A 17,017-nucleotide genomic window follows, 5' to 3' on the forward strand; every position below is an offset into this window, starting at 1 on the left:
TGAAGTATATTCTTTCTTTGATTGGACATATTAGGTATTGGTCTTCTAAATATTAGTTGTTATACGTAGGAGTTTAAGGCAAGAAACAAGAAATCAGACATTTGAGACCCACTATAAGTCAAGCATAGTAGTGGGCATGTGGCACAAAGTTAATCACTGGCATTGTGTTGATTCAATATATTTTTATCATGAAATGTTAATATTGAAAACATGTTAGAACTTTTTATTTATGAATGCCTACATCTTACAAGATGTCTCAACATTAACAGAATGATTACTGGTTTTAAAGCTTTTAGATACTCTGCTAGGTACACTAGTAAAAGAACTCCAGAACAAGTACACACCAGGACGTAGAGAAGAAGCGATTGCTGTGACAATGAGGTTTTTGCGATCAGTTGCAAGAGTTTTTGTCATTCTCAGTGTGGAAATGGCTTCATCTAAAAAGAAAAAGTAAGGAATTCTTTTTGATTTTGGCTTTTATATTTTTTACACACAGTTTTTGTGATAATGATAAAATTATGTATATGAAAAGATTCAGAAGATTTCTGTATTTCCCTTTTTGCTCTAGCAACTTTATTCCACAGCCAATAGGAAAATGTAAGCGTGTATTCCAAGCACTGCTGCCTTACGCAGTAGAAGAACTGTGCAATGTAGCAGAGTCACTGATTGTTCCTGTCAGAATGGGTATTGCTCGTCCAACTGCCCCTTTTACTCTGGCAAGCACCAGCATAGATGCCATGCAAGGCAGCGAGGAATTATTTTCAGTGGAACCACTGCCACCACGGCCATCATCTGATCAGTCTAGCAGGTAAATTTCTATCTGGTAACACATTCTGATTATTTCTCTGCAAGTTACAAATGTTACTAAAATCTAAAACTAAACTAAACCTGAGGCATAGGCACTCTGGTTATGTACAGGATCATTTGTTTAACAAATGGTAAAGATTGTATCGTTTGGAACATGTGAAAAGCACTTTTAAAACTACATGTCTGTACATCTAAAGTAATAGACATATAATGGGAGGGGTGCGATTTGGTTTGTTTGTTTGTTCAGAATGGCACTTTTTATTATACCAAAAAAGTAATCAGGTAAGAAAGTTTACTTTAGGCTTCTGTGCTTCATTACTTTTGTTTTTTTTCTTACCTTTAAATATAGCTTGCTAGAAGGCCAAGCTGAAGAATGAAAAGACTTCTTACCTTTCTCTGTGTCCAAAGCTTTGAGCAAGGGGGGCAGGTTATTATATAATCTAAATAACAACAGAATGATGGAATTTTAAAATATTCTGTGCACTCATATAGTAGGTCCCCAGCCTTTGTGGCACCAGGGACTGATTTTGTGGTAGACAGATTTTCCGTGGATTGGAGTGAGGATAATTTAAGCACTTTACATTTATTGTGCACTTTATTTCTGTTATTATTACATAACTCCACCTCAGACCATCCCACATTCGATTCTGAGGTTCGAGGATCCTTCTTATATGGGATAAGACTGAAACAGTTCAATTCTAGTTACAGCATTGATCTTAAATCTCATTTTTCCATTTGTTTAATAGTTTACCTAACTAGGCTCTAAGTTGGCTGAGTCAGAGTGTTTAGCAACTGAAATGTTCTGATGTCTTTTATCACAGTGCTTCTCAAATTTTAACATGCATGCAGAACTCTTGGGTGTCTTACTAAAATGCAGAGGCTGATTCTGGAGGTCCGGGTGGGGCCTGAGAGTCTGTATTTCTTGCGGACTTGCAGATAGGACCGTGCCAATACTGCTGCTCTCAAGAGGCTGCACTTTTGAGTTGCAGAGTTTCTAAGATGTACAAGAGACATCTTAGACATCTTTTATAATGGAGATATCTGTCCATTCTTGGCTGTTTCCGAGTCACATTTTTAAGAAAGTGAAATTACTGGGTTGGCCAGAAAATTCGAACTTTTTGGCCAACCCAGTATTTTGCCACCCCATCTTTTGTTGTGATTTATTTTATAATTGTACTTCTGAACTTATTTTTTTCCCCACTCTCATCAGCAAGTCAGTGGTTAATAAGCTGATGAAAAGTAGGTCATGTTAGTCAAGTCTCTTAAAGAGTAGGTTACTTGTAAATAAGGGACTCTCCTTAGTGGGTGAATGTTGCTACCAGAGCCTTTGGAAACTGAAAGATTTAGTAATGGAAAAGGAAACATTGTCTCTGTAGAAATATTTCAGTGGGGAGAACGGGAAAAAGTATGTGCATTAACACAGATTGGAAATGCCTTACTAAAAAGTAAAAACCATTCTGAGATTTATAAGTTAAATCATAGGTAAGATGATTTCTTTGGGGCTACACATTTTCTAATATACCAAAGATTAATTATTGTTGCTTTCCAAGAAACATTTCGGTCAGATTGGAAAGAGCAGGTTGTGAACCGCGTTGAATAACTCTGAGGGGTCTGCACTGTCTGTCAGGGTGGTGCCCGCAGCGTGCTCATAAGCTGCTTCCTTACAGCTCCAGTCAGTCTCAGTCGTCCTACATCATCCGGAACCCGCAGCAGAGGCGCATCAGCCAGTCACAGCCTGTCCGCGGCCGAGATGAAGAACAGGATGATATTGTTTCAGCAGATGTGGAAGAGGTGGTTTTAATTGTTTTAACTGTGGTACATGAGAGGCTTTTATTTGGGAGGGAAGGGGAAAGTAGTCACTAGAAGTTTTATTAACGGTAGCTTACCACTGTTACATGTATATGCTTCTACCTTTTAGAGTTCTGTTTTATGTTCTCATTTGTAGTTATACATATTAAAATATGTTATTAATCCTTGTTTCATTGGCTAATAAGAAATTAGAAATAAATTAACTCTACTTAAGGGTTCACAGAAAAGATATTCTCAATGTTAAAAATGTTTTAGTAGTTTTGTGCAATGTATTCGAAGGTAGAGAGGCTGCTGCATATTTATTATATAAATTTTATAATTGCCGAAGTTTAAAAAACATATATTCCCCACATAGTTTTTATGTTTCTAATTTTAAGCTTTTGTGTATGGATAGTAATCATAAACTTTGGGATATGTTGGCATAATTTTTGATACCAAATTTTTGCTAGCAAATGAAAAACTTCAAAACTGCTTAGTGTCACAGTTACCTGTAGTTAGTGATCTTTGTATTTTAGTTACTAAATGCTGTGGGGGAATACTGGTAGAGATGTGGGTTTATTATGTACTTTGACTGTCTACAAATAAGATCTGGATTTAGGTTGAGGTGGTGGAGGGTGTGGCTGGAGAAGAGGATCACCATGATGAACAGGAAGAACATGGGGAAGAAAATGCGGAGGCAGAGGGACAGCACGATGAGCATGATGAAGACGGTAAGCAGGGTATTGGCGAAACTACCTGTATGAGAAAACCAGGTGCCTTTCAAGAGATACTAATACAGAGGAAATAGTACTTAATGTATAGTGAAAGTATCTGACAGAATTTTACATACATAAATATAAATACTGGATTAGCCAAAAAGTTCACTTGGGCTTTTCCACATCTTCAGAAAACCCAAGCAAGCTTCTTGGCCAATCCAATGTATAGACTTTTATATGTTTACATGTATAAAATAATTTATCATCTCTCCATTTACCATTTGGTTTACACTTTCTATTTTCTTAAAAGTCTTTTGAAAATCAAAATAATCATAACCAACATAACATTTGAAAATTGAGGTAAGGGAAGACAACCCATAATCCCACCCAGACGCTAACAGTTTTTACTTTCAGTCCTCCCCTGTACTGCCCCATTCTCATGCGTGTCTTTCATATTATGTGTAAATTTTTTACTTTGATTTTTCATGTAGGCCTTTTTGCTCCATAGTCATCATTCTTCTTAATAGCCATAGGATAGACTTCTGGGGATCACCTTTATTGAGGTTTAATTGACATGTCGTAAACTATACATGTTGTAAATTCATAACTTAGTATGTTATGACATTTGTGTATATACAGTGAAGTACAAAGGATACACATGTTTATTAGCCTTCTTCCCCTCTTGGAATCCCAATATGTAAAATTGATGAAAATGAAGCAGTGGCCCTAACCCTGAGCTCTGTCTACTTGTTGAAGTCCTCCTGCCTAATATTTTTTACCTAAGGCTATGCAGGCCAAATTTTGTGTCTGTGTTCACTGAGTACCATGATTTACCTGGTCATTCTTCTGCTAAGTGGGCAGTTATGCCTACTCGAGCATTATCAGTCCTCTCTGCCCTGCTCCCTTCCCTTCCGACCCTTACAGTATTCTGTCTTATCAGCCTGTCTTGATCGATAGTGCGTTTGTACCTTATTTTCTTGTTATTTAAATATATTTGCTAGGGAGTGACATGGAGCTGGACTTGTTAGCAGCAGCTGAAACAGAAAGTGACAGTGAAAGTAACCATAGCAACCAAGATAATGCTAGTGGGCGTAGAAGTGTTGTCACTGCAGCAACTGCTGGCTCAGAAGCAGGTATGTTAACTTCTAGCAGTTTTCCTTCTTATACTAAGGTTGTGTGTGAAGAATTGGTTAAACTGTGCTCAGTATGATATTCCCAAGGGTGGCTAACCCTTTTTTTAAAACTTTGTTTCTCTAGAGATATTAGTGAAGAAGATTATTATTTCAGTGACTCTTTTTTTCTTTTTTCTGTTTCATTTTTCTGATTTTTAAATAATGAATTAATTTTAAGGTTCACTGAAGAGTTCCAGAATATTTCAATGATGGGTTTTGTGAAATATTGGACATAGTCTGGCATTCTGTTTAATATATTTTCCTAAATGAGGGGTACACTGTAATTTAAAATACAAACACACTCACAGTGGTTTTTGTTTAAAAATTAAAAATTTAGGTGCGAGCAGTGTTCCTGCCTTCTTTTCTGAAGATGACTCGCAATCAAATGACTCAAGTGATTCTGATAGCAGCAGTAGTCAGAGTGACGACATAGAACAAGAGACGTTTATGCTTGATGAGCCGTTGGAGAGAACCACAAATAGCTCACATGCCAGTGGTGCTGCCCAAGCTCCTCGGTCCATGCAGTGGGCTGTCCGCAACACCCAGCACCAGCGGGCAGCTAGCACAGCGCCTTCTAGCACCTCCACTCCAGCAGGCAAGTCTGTAAACTTGGTGTTCCTGAGAGTGCTTAAACAGGTTTAAAAATTACACATTTTCCTCTAAAGAACAAATTAAATAATTTCATAATAGTTCTTCTTTGTTTTGCTCAGTTCAAATACAGAATTATTTACTTATTGCTTATAGCAGGGTTTCTCAGTCTCTGCACCATTGCTACCTTGGGCTGAATAATTAATTGATGATTAATTAATTTATGATCATGCCCTGTAGGGTGTTTAGAAGCATCCTTGACCTGTACTCATTAGATGCCAGGAGTACTCTCTCCCCAATTGTGACAACCAGAAATGTCTGCATCCCTGCCCATGTCTGCATAGGGAGGCAGTGGCAGAATTGCCCTAGTTGAGAACATTACAATATTAATAATTCTTCCCTTCATCATTCCCTTCCCCAAATTAGTGTGGCTTAAAGGAAATGCTCATTTACCATATTTACTAATGTAATTAACCTTTTACTTCAAATATGTACAGTGTTAGAGAAACACTGTTAGGAAGTGACATTAATTTATTGTGGTTGTCTTTTCTTTCCTGATAGCAAGTTCAGCGGGTTTGATTTATATCGATCCTTCCAACCTACGCCGGAGCGGCACCATCAGCACGAGTGCTGCCGCTGCAGCAGCTGCTTTGGAAGCTAGCAATGCCAGCAGCTACTTAACATCTGCAAGCAGTTTAGCCAGGGCATATAGCATTGTCATCAGACAAATCTCGGACTTGATGGGCCTTATTCCTAAGTATAATCACCTAGTTTACTCTCAGATTCCAGCAGCTGTGAAGCTGACTTACCAAGATGCAGTAAATTTACAGGTATGAAACCACTGAAAAATTACTCATTCAAATATATTTTTTGGCCATCTGTTACGAGAATTCCAGTATGATGGGAGTGAATGTTACAAGTACTTAAATGTCTATATCATATTTACTCTATCAAATTTAACTTTATCTGGGTAGTTTTAACTGTTTTAGTTTGGTCTTTGTAGAACTATGTAGAAGAAAAGCTTATTCCCACTTGGAACTGGATGGTCAGTATTATGGATTCTACTGAAGCTCAATTACGTTATGGTTCTGCATTAGCATCTGCTGGTGATCCAGGACATCCCAATCACCCTCTCCATGCTTCTCAGAACTCAGCTCGAAGAGAAAGGATGACCGCACGAGAAGAGGCTAGTTTACGAACCCTTGAAGGCAGACGGTATGAAATTCTTTGTCTGTTTAGACAGAAACCTTCTAGCCTAGAAATTGAGAGCTTTTTGATTGCCATTATATAAGACCCCACTCTGTTGTAAAGGAGGAAATACATGCCTTGTGTAACTTCTTTTAAATTGTTGTGTAGTTGAAATAAAACAAGTTATAATCCAAGCTGTTATTCAATTTTATGAGTTCTTTATATATTCTGGATACAAGTTCCTTATCAGATACAGGATGTGCAGAAACTGTGTCCTGTTCTGTGGGTTGTCTTTTCACTTTCTTGAGGTGTTCTCTGAAGGACATGTTTTTTAATTTGGGTAAAGTCTAGTGCTCTTCATTTTCTTTTGCTTTTGGTGTCCTTTTAGGCAGTGGTTCTCAGAGTGTGGTTCCCAGAAGAGCAGTATCAGGATCGCCTAAAAGCTTGTTAAAAATACAAATTTTTGGTCCCACCTCATTCTTCTGACATTATAGGACTTGGTCCAGCAAGCTGTTTTCACAACCCTTCCAAGTGATTTTGGTGGACACAAGTTTGAGATCCATTGTCTCTAGGGAAGGAGTACCTTCTGGCAATCCAAAGGACATGGGAATTTCTTTCCTTTATAAATGTACAATACTGTAAATAATTGTCAGTGATTCTAATTCTAAAGTAGAGCCCAGGCGTAATTAGCTTTTATTTATGGATAGTCTCAGTTCCTGATTTTGCATGTTTATAACAGTGGTAAATTTCACATTTTTGTTCTTTTTGTAAACATTTTCTTTTTTTTTTTTTTTATCCTTGTAGACGAGCCACATTGCTTAGTGCCCGTCAGGGAATGATGTCTGCTCGAGGCGACTTCCTCAATTACGCTCTGTCTTTAATGAGGTCTCATAATGATGAGCATTCCGACGTTCTTCCAGTTTTGGATGTCTGCTCACTGAAGCATGTGGCATATGTTTTTCAAGCACTTATATATTGGATTAAAGCGATGAATCAGCAGACAACATTGGATACACCTCAACTAGAACGCAAAAGGTATTCAAACCTGCTGTGAAATTGATATAAGAAATACTTGATCAGTGTGATCTTTATTAGTACACTGTCTGATTTTTGGAGTAGGGAGAAATAGTACAGGAATATTTCATGTAGACAGGTTGGCTTGAGTCCATCTAGCCTTTCTGTATAGCTACTCCTCACTTAAATTATGAAACCTAAGAATCCATGTAGGCTTTATGTTGAGATAGTTTGTCCTGATTTGTTTATCATGTTTCTGAGTTTGTTTAAGGACTCACTATTTCTAGATGCGATTAGCCTTTTGCTTCTTTTGAGCCTGTTTTGTAATTGTAGTACATTTGGCTGATCAGTCTGCCATCCCTAGAATCTGAAACTTTTATCGCACTAATCAAAATTGGTTAGGTACTAAACTGACCTCTTCAGTGTTTGTGTATCCCCTTTGCTCCTGTTCATACAGCATGAAGTACTTCATGTAAAATGACTCACTTGTCTTTTTAAGGACACGAGAGCTCTTGGAACTTGGCATTGATAATGAAGATTCAGAACATGAGAACGATGATGACACCAATCAAAGTTAGTGCACAGAACACCTGCTCCCCACTTCAAGAGATGGCTGCCTCAGTGTTCCCCTCCAAGCTTTTTAACTCCATTGTTTTCTGTCTGGGTGGGGATTCCTCTTTTCTTCTCTATGTCCCGTTTCTTGCATTTTCTGTCCATTTTTCCCTTATACATTCTTTCATTAATTACTTCATAAATAAGAATTAATGAACTTTTTAATAATTGATATTTTTTCTGTTTTGATTTTGTATCTCTCCTTTGCATCTTTTATGTTTACTTTTACTTGTGTTGGTAATACATACATTTAAATAGAATTTTAACAGAACTTTTGTTAATATTGCTGCAAAATAGAGTGTGTCAAGAAAATGGAACTCATAAATTTCATTGGAACTTAACAGTTAATGCAATTAAAAAAGAGAAAATATTCCAAATTCGAGTAATTTTGGGACCTTCTGCACTCTCATAGTTTTCTGACATTATTTCAAGTAGAATTAAAATACTTTTCTAGTGCAGCCCACTTACCTGTTATTTAATATCACCTTGGACTTTATTACTTTATTCAGCCCTGGGAAAGACAGCTTTCCTTTAATTTCTGCTTTTTGAGAACCCAGCCATAGCTCACTGTTATTTTCACTGCATACTGTAAGCACTGACAAAAGTTTTATTCCTTTAATGGGAGTTGGTGTGGTGGGCTGATTTCCCGTTGGGTTACTTGAGTTGCCCAGACATTTCTCTTTTTATCTGCTTATAGAGGAAGCAGAACTTAGAAGTAAGCAAATGCTTAAATTTTATCTCCTTATTTTCTCCTTCTTTTGGAGTCATCAGTGCGCCAGATCCTGAATATGCTCAGGAAATTGGCTATATTCAGGTCTGAATCTCCAGGGAGCTAAGAGGTAGATGTGGCAGGTGTCCATCCAATGCAAAATGGAACGGTATTTGTTACTGCTAATATTTTTTGCAAGTTTTTATTATATTGAAATACACATAAATTTTATCACTGTAATAATTTAAACCCAGTATTTTGAATTACCACTTTAAAATATCAACACAATTTTAGACTGTTGTTTTTGAGTGACATTAAATTTTTATCAAGAGATAATAGGATTTTTGGATTGAGCAGATGAAGATTCTTTTACCCTTCCGCAATAGGTAATTTTCTAAAAAGAACACATTTTATCTCTTTGTGTTTAGGTGCTACTTTGAATGATAAGGATGATGACTCTCTTCCCGCAGAAACTGGCCAAAGCCATCCGTTTTTCCGACGCTCAGACTCCATGACATTCCTTGGGTGTATACCCCCAAATCCATTTGAAGTGCCTCTGGCTGAAGCCATCCCTTTGGCTGATCAGCCACATCTGTTGCAGGTGATTTAAAGGAACTAACCTTAAGGTTTCTTTCCAGTTGAACTTATTTAAGTGTTCAGCGTAACTGTAGTATTTTTGTTAAAATTCCAGCCAAATGCTAGAAAGGAGGATCTTTTTGGCCGCCCAAGTCAGGGTCTTTATTCTTCATCTGCCAGCAGTGGGAAATGCTTAATGGAGGTTACAGTGGATAGAAACTGCCTTGAGGTAAGAGAGTAACAAATCATTGTAGTATGATACTTGTAAGCTGAACACTTATGTAGGCATTCAGTTTTTTGGAAATGCATTAATTCAGAATATTGTATTTACCCAAATAGAAGTATCAAAAATTCTTTCCTTATGAATTCAACAGTATTATTAGTCTACTTTGAGGCTTGCTGTATGTCAGGCTAATGCACCTGTAAAATGGTAGTTTCATTATGTGCTTCACCTATTTCAGGGTCTTTTGTTGTAATGCTACTGAATATTTAAATTTTTGCACATATGAGCATATATATTGACTTGTAACTTTTCTTTTGAATCTAGAATGGGAATAAATAAAGTAATATTAATAATGATACCTAATTGTTGAAAAATTCTATCTCCCGGGCACTGTCTCAATTAGTCTTTATAACCATGTTGGGTAGAAAACATTATTATCCTGATTTTATGGGTAAGGCAAAGAAAGGTTGCAAGAATTTCATGTGAGGATGCCTATTGTTAGACAACAAGTGGAGCGACAGATCTAGTTTTTGAGCCTGAACTTACACTGTCCTGTTTCTCCAATGAAAAAGTGATAACATGTTTAAGAGCAGGCATATAGAAGAATGGAATTGAATGGACTTTTCTTCATTATCTAAGTGACAAGGGAGGATTTGATGTACATAAGTAACCTTAAATATTAAAAAGATGCCTTTTAAAGTTCTCTAAGGCTGCTGTGGTAAATGCATGGAATTGGTGCTCAGCTGTGGGAATCAGACAAGAAATAGGTTGCATCTTCCTAACTAGAAGTACCAGAAAGGTATTATTGAACTTCCATGTGATTTCTGTTGAATATAGTAAGTTGAAAAGGAAATTATAGTCAATTTGTTCTTAATATCTAACATTTAAATGTAAAAATTCATAGGTTCTTCCAACTAAAATGTCTTATGCTGCCAATTTGAAAAATGTAATGAACATGCAAAATCGTCAAAAAAAGGAAGGAGAAGAACAGACTGTGGTGCCAGAGGAAGCTGAGAGTTCAAAGCCAGGCCCATCTGCTCATGACCTTGCGGCACAGTTGAAAAGCAGTTTACTGGCAGAAATAGGACTGACTGAAAGTGAAGGGCCACCTCTTACATCTTTCAGGTATTTGTTAAGTGAAGGTAGTTTTTCTGTGCTATTTCTTTATGGCTACCATAATTTTTATAAGAATTTTTTCTTTAGGAAATTTATAATCCATGTGTTTCATTTGTATATAAATAATAGGATGAAATGTTATTATTTTTGTTTTCCTAGTTTATAATCAGATATTTAAAATATTAAAGAGTTTTCTCGATTTGGGAGGAGGGGGTCGTGACTGTTTTGTCTCTGATTGGCGTTCTGATTTTCTCTGTATTGAAGAAATTCTGACTCTGTTTTTAATGTTCAGTGCTGAGTTAAAGTATATATCCACATCAAATTGCCAGTTACACACTTGTTAGCGGGAGCTCAGATGTGGTGGTTGAGGGGAGAGGATGGCGTGTGAAAAAAGGAGTTTCTAGGTTTGTGACCTACACATTTGCTTGGTTTCACTCCTTTGCCAAGTTCACATTTAGTAATTCTCTTGCAACAAGAGGGTAGGTTCTTTGCTTTCCCATTAAAAATTTGCCCTAGTATATAGTGTGACTCGGTAGGGCTCATCACCTAATGATCCGTTTAGTAACTGTTTTATGCTCTTTGGTTTTTTGGTTATGTAATGTCAGGTGTTTTTTTTTTTTTTTTTTACTTAGGAGTTAAGCTAGTTTAGGAAACTATGTACATCATATATACACAGTCTAGCAATCTACAACCACAAAAAACAAGAATTGTGGACTGAGATGGCCCCAGCTTCCTAGAGACAGTATGATTTGAACTGAGATGGTTAGAAAGTGTAGAAGCAGATAGACTGAAGGAGAGAAGAATTAGAGGTAGAGAGAGAAGCTATTATTCATTCTGGCTAGTGGTGAAAAGGGGACGGAAGTAGAATATTGTCTTTGGGGATAAAAAGGAAACCATGGGGTAAGAAAAGAAACTCATGAAGGGCTTGATCACTCCGGACAAACCGAGGGAAGAATAAAATTTGTTGTTGAAGTCTGTGCAACAGAAAAATAGGCAGTGCTCCTGAAGGAAATTAGGAGGCAGTGTCATTGTAGTGAAGAGGTCATGCTCAGTTTTACTAATTCTGAGCATGAGTTAAGTGTGATCGAAGTGGATATATTTCACACTATGAAATTCTGGTCCATTGTGAAAGTTTGAACTAAAGAGGGGACTGGGAATCACCCAGTGGAGATGGACACCGGACTTTAAGGAGAGGAGGTAAATTAAAGATGAAGATAGGAGGCAGCCTGGGGATCTATCCTTACATAAAGGACAGAAGGAATAATAGAGTAAAAACGAGAAGTTCTGCAAGGAACAAGTAGTTATAGGAAAATTCTCCATTAGAGAGTATGTGGTTATAAATTAAAATCTCAGAATTTTAAAAGACCAAGTAAGTTACTGTTATTGACCAAAAACCAGGAAATTTTTAAGAGTTGGCTAAATTGCTCTTCCTCTCCCCTTAAATTTCTCACAGGCCACAGTGTAGCTTCATGGGAATGGTAATTTCCCATGATATGCTGCTAGGACGTTGGCGCCTTTCTTTAGAACTGTTTGGCCGGGTGTTCATGGAAGATGTTGGAGCAGAACCTGGATCAGTATGTATTTTGAACACTTTACATTCTATTCTGCCTGATAAGTACATATTCAGAGAATAGTTCTGTCATATATTTCTGGGTTTTTTTCATTTTGTGTTTTTTTTTCCTTTTCTTTTAAAAGATCCTAACTGAATTGGGTGGTTTTGAGGTAAAAGAATCAAAATTCCGTAGAGAAATGGAAAAACTGAGAAATCAGCAGTCAAGAGATTTATCACTAGAGGTAAAGGTATTTAGAGTTTCTTATAATATACATATAGTATACTGTTCAATACTATACATGCAGTATTTATATAAAGTTTGAAAACAAAAATAGTAGATGCATACTGTGTAATTAAAAATTTAAAGAAAATGAATGGTATTCATCGAATTTAGAGTAGTGGATATCTCTGGCAGTTGGTTTCCCAATATCATGTAATGAGGAACAGTGGGTTTGTTTAAGTATTGGTGAATACACAGATTTAAACTGTTGATGTGCTTCATTTCATTGATGCTCAAACTGTTTTCTTTAGCTGAGAAAGGCATCCAATCTTTGGTAACTTCCCTACTATTTGATGTGTCTCATTTTCTGTTATTTTCTGTCACAGTCTTTAAATCAGCCATTCCTTTTAACAGGAAATTGTATTTTGAGATTATAATCTGGACTTTAAATTGTTCCTTGCCTATAGCATTGGCCATTGTTTCCAGGCCTTTTAGTGGATAGAACTAGGAATTGCTTCTTTAAAAAAATAAGAAAATTATACCATGTATTCACACTGATCACTGCCATTTCATATTCAAGATTTAGAAATACAAGTTTTGTTTTCACCCTTTAGTCTTCCTTTCTTCTGAACTGAATAATATCCAGCTTTCCAGCAACACTGCTAAAATTACTCATTTGCTTTTATCCCACAGCATGCATATAGCAGTCTTAGAATCATAATGTCAACACTACTACTAACAAAATGATTATTGAAAATAGAGTTAAGATTTACTTGCAGTTTTTGTTCTTAGAGTATTTCCAGTTGGAGATTTGTAGTCAAATTACATTGTTTTAAAGTCACTTGAGATAATTTCTTTTGTGTGGTTTTAGTACCTACCATCTTATCTCCACACAGTTAAGGTCTTTTGGTTCATTTTGCCTTCATTTTTTAGGGATTGCTCTCCTTTTTTTTTTTAAAATTTGTTTCACAGTGTAAAATATCTACAGTTGCAAAGTGGAGTTTGTAGAAGTTTATATTCAGAGAAATCTAGTTTACATTCCTGTCTCTTTACTTTGGGTTCCGCCTACCCGCTTTTGGGATTTTTTGCTTTTTGATCCCCCTACCCAGCTTATTTCCCTCCCACCTTTAAAAAATATAATCATGCATATGTGTTCATCTCTGTCCCTCACTCCCTACCCCGAGCATTACACCCCGAGTTACACATTTTACTCCATCTTGATTTTTCCAATTAACACTATATCCTAGAGAGAAAACCGTGGCTATAAAGAGAGAAATGTTCTGTTTTACTCTGTTTTCTAACTACCTAGTAGTCTTAGTACCACATTTTATGACTTTATCAGTTTTTTTTCCAACCAGTGTCCTGTTGATAGACATTTGGTCTTTTGCTGTTACAAATAGTGGTGTGATGAATTGGTTTATGTGTGTTTCTCTGTTTGGCTCGCATGTCTTTGAGATAGAATCCTAGATATGGGTTAGAGGACGTGTATATATAATTTTGTCAAATATTGGCAAATACTCCTATATAATGTCTGTATAGTTTTGCATTTTCTGCATCAATACAAGAGTGCCTGATTCTCCAAAGTCTTGCCAGCAGTTTGTTGTTAGATTTTTAGATTTTTGCCAATCTGATTGTCAGTATAATTTTAATTTGTATTTCTCTTATTTTGATCAAAGTTAAACATTGTTACATAGATTTCATGTACCATGGCTGCTGCTTTTTCTGGGAACTATTATGTATGTTGACATATTTTGCCCATTTTTCCTATTGTTTTTTCCTCAGTTTTTTTTTAGAAGCACTAAGTGATACATATACACTATTCATGAATCTTTGTTGGTAATAGAAGGTGCAAATATTTTTCCCAGTTTGTCATTTTTCTTTTACTTTGCTATGGTATTCTATAGCAAAGGAATATCCTATCTTTTTTTTAAGGATTTGCTATTAAAAAAATTTCACACTTTGATCTGTTTGCAATTTATCTTGCTATATACCCAAACTGGATGAATTGCTCTGTTCTGGTAGATCTTTTAAGAAAATGTTCTAATTGAGTTAAATTCCATTATCTTGATTTAATGTAAGATGTTCTTGTGTGATTTAGAGTCCTGTTTGGAATATATAAGCTTTTGAGAACCCAGATACTTTGTAGCTATTTCAACTGTCAAGGAAAAGCAAAAATTAGATTTTCAGATTTTACACAGAAAATTGTCAAGGTGGTTTCCAGCACTGAATTTACTGCTTTTTGTTGCGTTTCAATAGGTTGATCGGGATAGAGATCTTCTTATTCAGCAGACCATGAGGCAACTTAACAATCACTTTGGTCGAAGATGTGCTACTACACCTATGGCTGTACACAGAGTAAAAGTCACATTTAAGGATGAACCAGGAGAGGGCAGTGGTGTAGCACGAAGCTTTTATACAGCCATTGCACAAGCTTTTTTGTCAAATGAAAAACTGCCAAATTTAGACTGTATTCAAAATGCCAACAAAGGCACTCATACAAGTAAGTACTCTAGAGGTAGTAACAAGCTCATAAAAATTCTGTCCTTGTTTGATTGAAACAATGATCATGGTTATATGTGTGTTTAGTTGGAGAAGTTTATATTTACACTTTTATACTATTTTATTCTAGATCAATTACTTAACCTTGTTTAAACTCTCATCGGCAGTTTACCAGTTGGCTCTTTTACTGCCACATTCATTTTCATAAATGGTTATGATTGTATGATTGAGTTTTTCATCTCAATTTTAATGTTTGGGAAATGGGAGGTTTCAGGTAATAAAAAAATTCAAAGAGCAAACTGCAGGATTTCCCAATTAGTACAGATACTGAGAAGAAAATGCTGTTATCTAGAACAGTGCTTTTTAAAGTATGATTTGCACAGTTTCTACCAGTCTCCAGGGAGGTGGATTTTGCAACCAAAGGTAAATTGGCTATTTTACCTTTAAACAGTGAAGTCACTAACTTCACTGTTTAATTTAACAAGACTTTGTTTTTTGCTAATAAGATTTTCTATGTTAACATCCTGGTGCAAGTTCTACCTCCTCAATGATCACCACTTTGGGGTTACAATTCTCACCTGATTTTTAAGACTATGATAGTGTATTTTAAAATGTGAAAACTACAAAAGGTTGAAACTCGGGATTCATGTAAGGAAATCATCAGTCTCGTAGGTGAATAGATACACTAATTGAGGGAGAAGGAGTTAACTAACAGAATCCTGTGTTTTATTAATACCTAGGCTATAGCTGTATCTTACTGTGGTTCTGTAAACTGCACCATAGAAGCTGAATGAGCTCTGAAAAGAATTAAGGATGAAAAGATGGGGGTGCATACCCCAGCCTTTCATTATTAGTTTAACCATTTGAATTTCTATAGTCTTACAGTTTTTTAAAAAATTGTAAAATGTGAATGAGGAAACCTAGGAAGTCATGACATTTCAGAAATAATTTTTCTGCACAGTCGTTAGGAAACCATACCCTGGTTTACGCTTAAGGTTTTAAAAAGAGTAGTAGCTGAGTGTCTTTAAATGCTTTTAATGCCAAAAACTAAGAATAGAGAAGATACTCAAATATGTAAGAAATACCAGCATTGTTTATGTCGAAACTAACACAGTCCCGGTTGCTACATTTTATTTCACAGCTCTTGACATGACAAGGAGATAAATTCATTCTGCAGAATCACTCCCAGCACTCAAAACAACTGGGAGAATAACAGAAAGGCACTAACACCGATGCTAAGGAAAATGATCTTCAGTTGTCATGTTCTTACCGTGTTGTCTCATTTCCTCACATTGACTTCACATTTAAAGTAGTTGTATTTACATTCATCTAAACAAAGTGTATTTCACTTTTTTCCAGGTTTAATGCAGAGATTAAGGAACAGAGGAGAGAGGGATCGGGAAAGAGAGAGAGAAAGGGAAATGAGGAGGAGTAGCGGCTTGCGAGCAGGTTCTCGGAGAGACCGGGATAGGTGAGATGATTTTATTGAGTACCATCATTTTGGATGAATTGGAGGTAGGCCTGAAAATAAGAGTTTCAATTATGAACTTTTAGAAAATGAAAGTTAATAATTGGATAAGTGATGCATTGTAACTAAAATAGTCTAACCAACTGTTAACTAGTATGTTCTGGTTTAAAAACCCAGGGCCAGTTGAAATTACACTGGCTTTTTATTTATCACCCAAGTGCCTAAATTTGTTTTAAAAATCTTAACTTGTGGCAATTATGTTATTTAAAACGTTCAGTTTTTCACATGTTAGAATGAGTGGCATTTTACTTTTGTCTTAAAATTTCCGGGAAATATGGGTGGGCTCTTGACTTCTGGTATTTTAAGGTCCTGTTCCCTCAGAATCAAATTAATACATGCATTGCAGACTTACAGATTTTCAAGTGACCAAATCTAGGTAAATTTTATTTTCCAAGCATCATTCTTTTTAGGCATTCTTCCACCCTGGTACCATAACTGGAGCTAACTAACTATATGCTCTGGTTTCCCACTTTGTTGCAGTGATATTTTCCATTTTGTAGACAAGGGGAATGAAGTCATCATAGCTTTGTTCATCTTTCAGGGATTTTAGAAGACAGCTTTCCATCGACACTAGGCCCTTCAGACCAGCCTCTGAAGGAAATCCTAGTGATGACCCCGACCCTCTGCCGGCACACCGTCAGGCGCTTGGAGAGAGACTTTACCCCCGTGTACAAGCAATGCAACCAGTACGTATGGCGTGCTTAACTAC

General features: G+C 36.3%; 1 protein-coding gene across 5 annotated transcripts in view; it reads left to right on the forward strand.

Moving 5' to 3' along the window:
* Nucleotides 1-17,017, forward strand: part of UBR5 (ubiquitin protein ligase E3 component n-recognin 5) — a 139,104-nt gene that overhangs the window by 107,406 nt on the left and 14,681 nt on the right. For 3 of the 5 annotated variants that reach the window (XM_040261971.1, XM_040261975.1, XM_040261973.1), the window contains exons 33-50: nucleotides 290-450; nucleotides 569-808; nucleotides 2,475-2,598; nucleotides 3,215-3,326; nucleotides 4,313-4,444; nucleotides 4,821-5,078; nucleotides 5,633-5,901; nucleotides 6,075-6,286; nucleotides 7,064-7,294; nucleotides 7,773-7,846; nucleotides 9,023-9,195; nucleotides 9,286-9,399; nucleotides 10,298-10,518; nucleotides 11,963-12,083; nucleotides 12,205-12,309; nucleotides 14,538-14,781; nucleotides 16,140-16,251; nucleotides 16,850-16,994. In XM_040261971.1, coding sequence (XP_040117905.1) covers nucleotides 290-450; nucleotides 569-808; nucleotides 2,475-2,598; nucleotides 3,215-3,326; nucleotides 4,313-4,444; nucleotides 4,821-5,078; nucleotides 5,633-5,901; nucleotides 6,075-6,286; nucleotides 7,064-7,294; nucleotides 7,773-7,846; nucleotides 9,023-9,195; nucleotides 9,286-9,399; nucleotides 10,298-10,518; nucleotides 11,963-12,083; nucleotides 12,205-12,309; nucleotides 14,538-14,781; nucleotides 16,140-16,251; nucleotides 16,850-16,994 — 3,048 coding nt within the window. The remainder of the gene's footprint in view (nucleotides 1-289; nucleotides 451-568; nucleotides 809-2,474; nucleotides 2,599-3,214; nucleotides 3,327-4,312; nucleotides 4,445-4,820; nucleotides 5,079-5,632; nucleotides 5,902-6,074; nucleotides 6,287-7,063; nucleotides 7,295-7,772; nucleotides 7,847-9,022; nucleotides 9,196-9,285; nucleotides 9,400-10,297; nucleotides 10,519-11,962; nucleotides 12,084-12,204; nucleotides 12,310-14,537; nucleotides 14,782-16,139; nucleotides 16,252-16,849; nucleotides 16,995-17,017) is intronic. The other 2 variants (XM_040261972.1, XM_040261974.1) reach the window with 1 other exon arrangement.

The sequence above is a fragment of the Oryx dammah genome, unplaced genomic scaffold (assembly GCF_014754425.2).
Source record: "Oryx dammah isolate SB20612 unplaced genomic scaffold, SCBI_Odam_1.1 HiC_scaffold_19, whole genome shotgun sequence".
NCBI lineage: Eukaryota > Metazoa > Chordata > Mammalia > Artiodactyla > Bovidae > Oryx > Oryx dammah.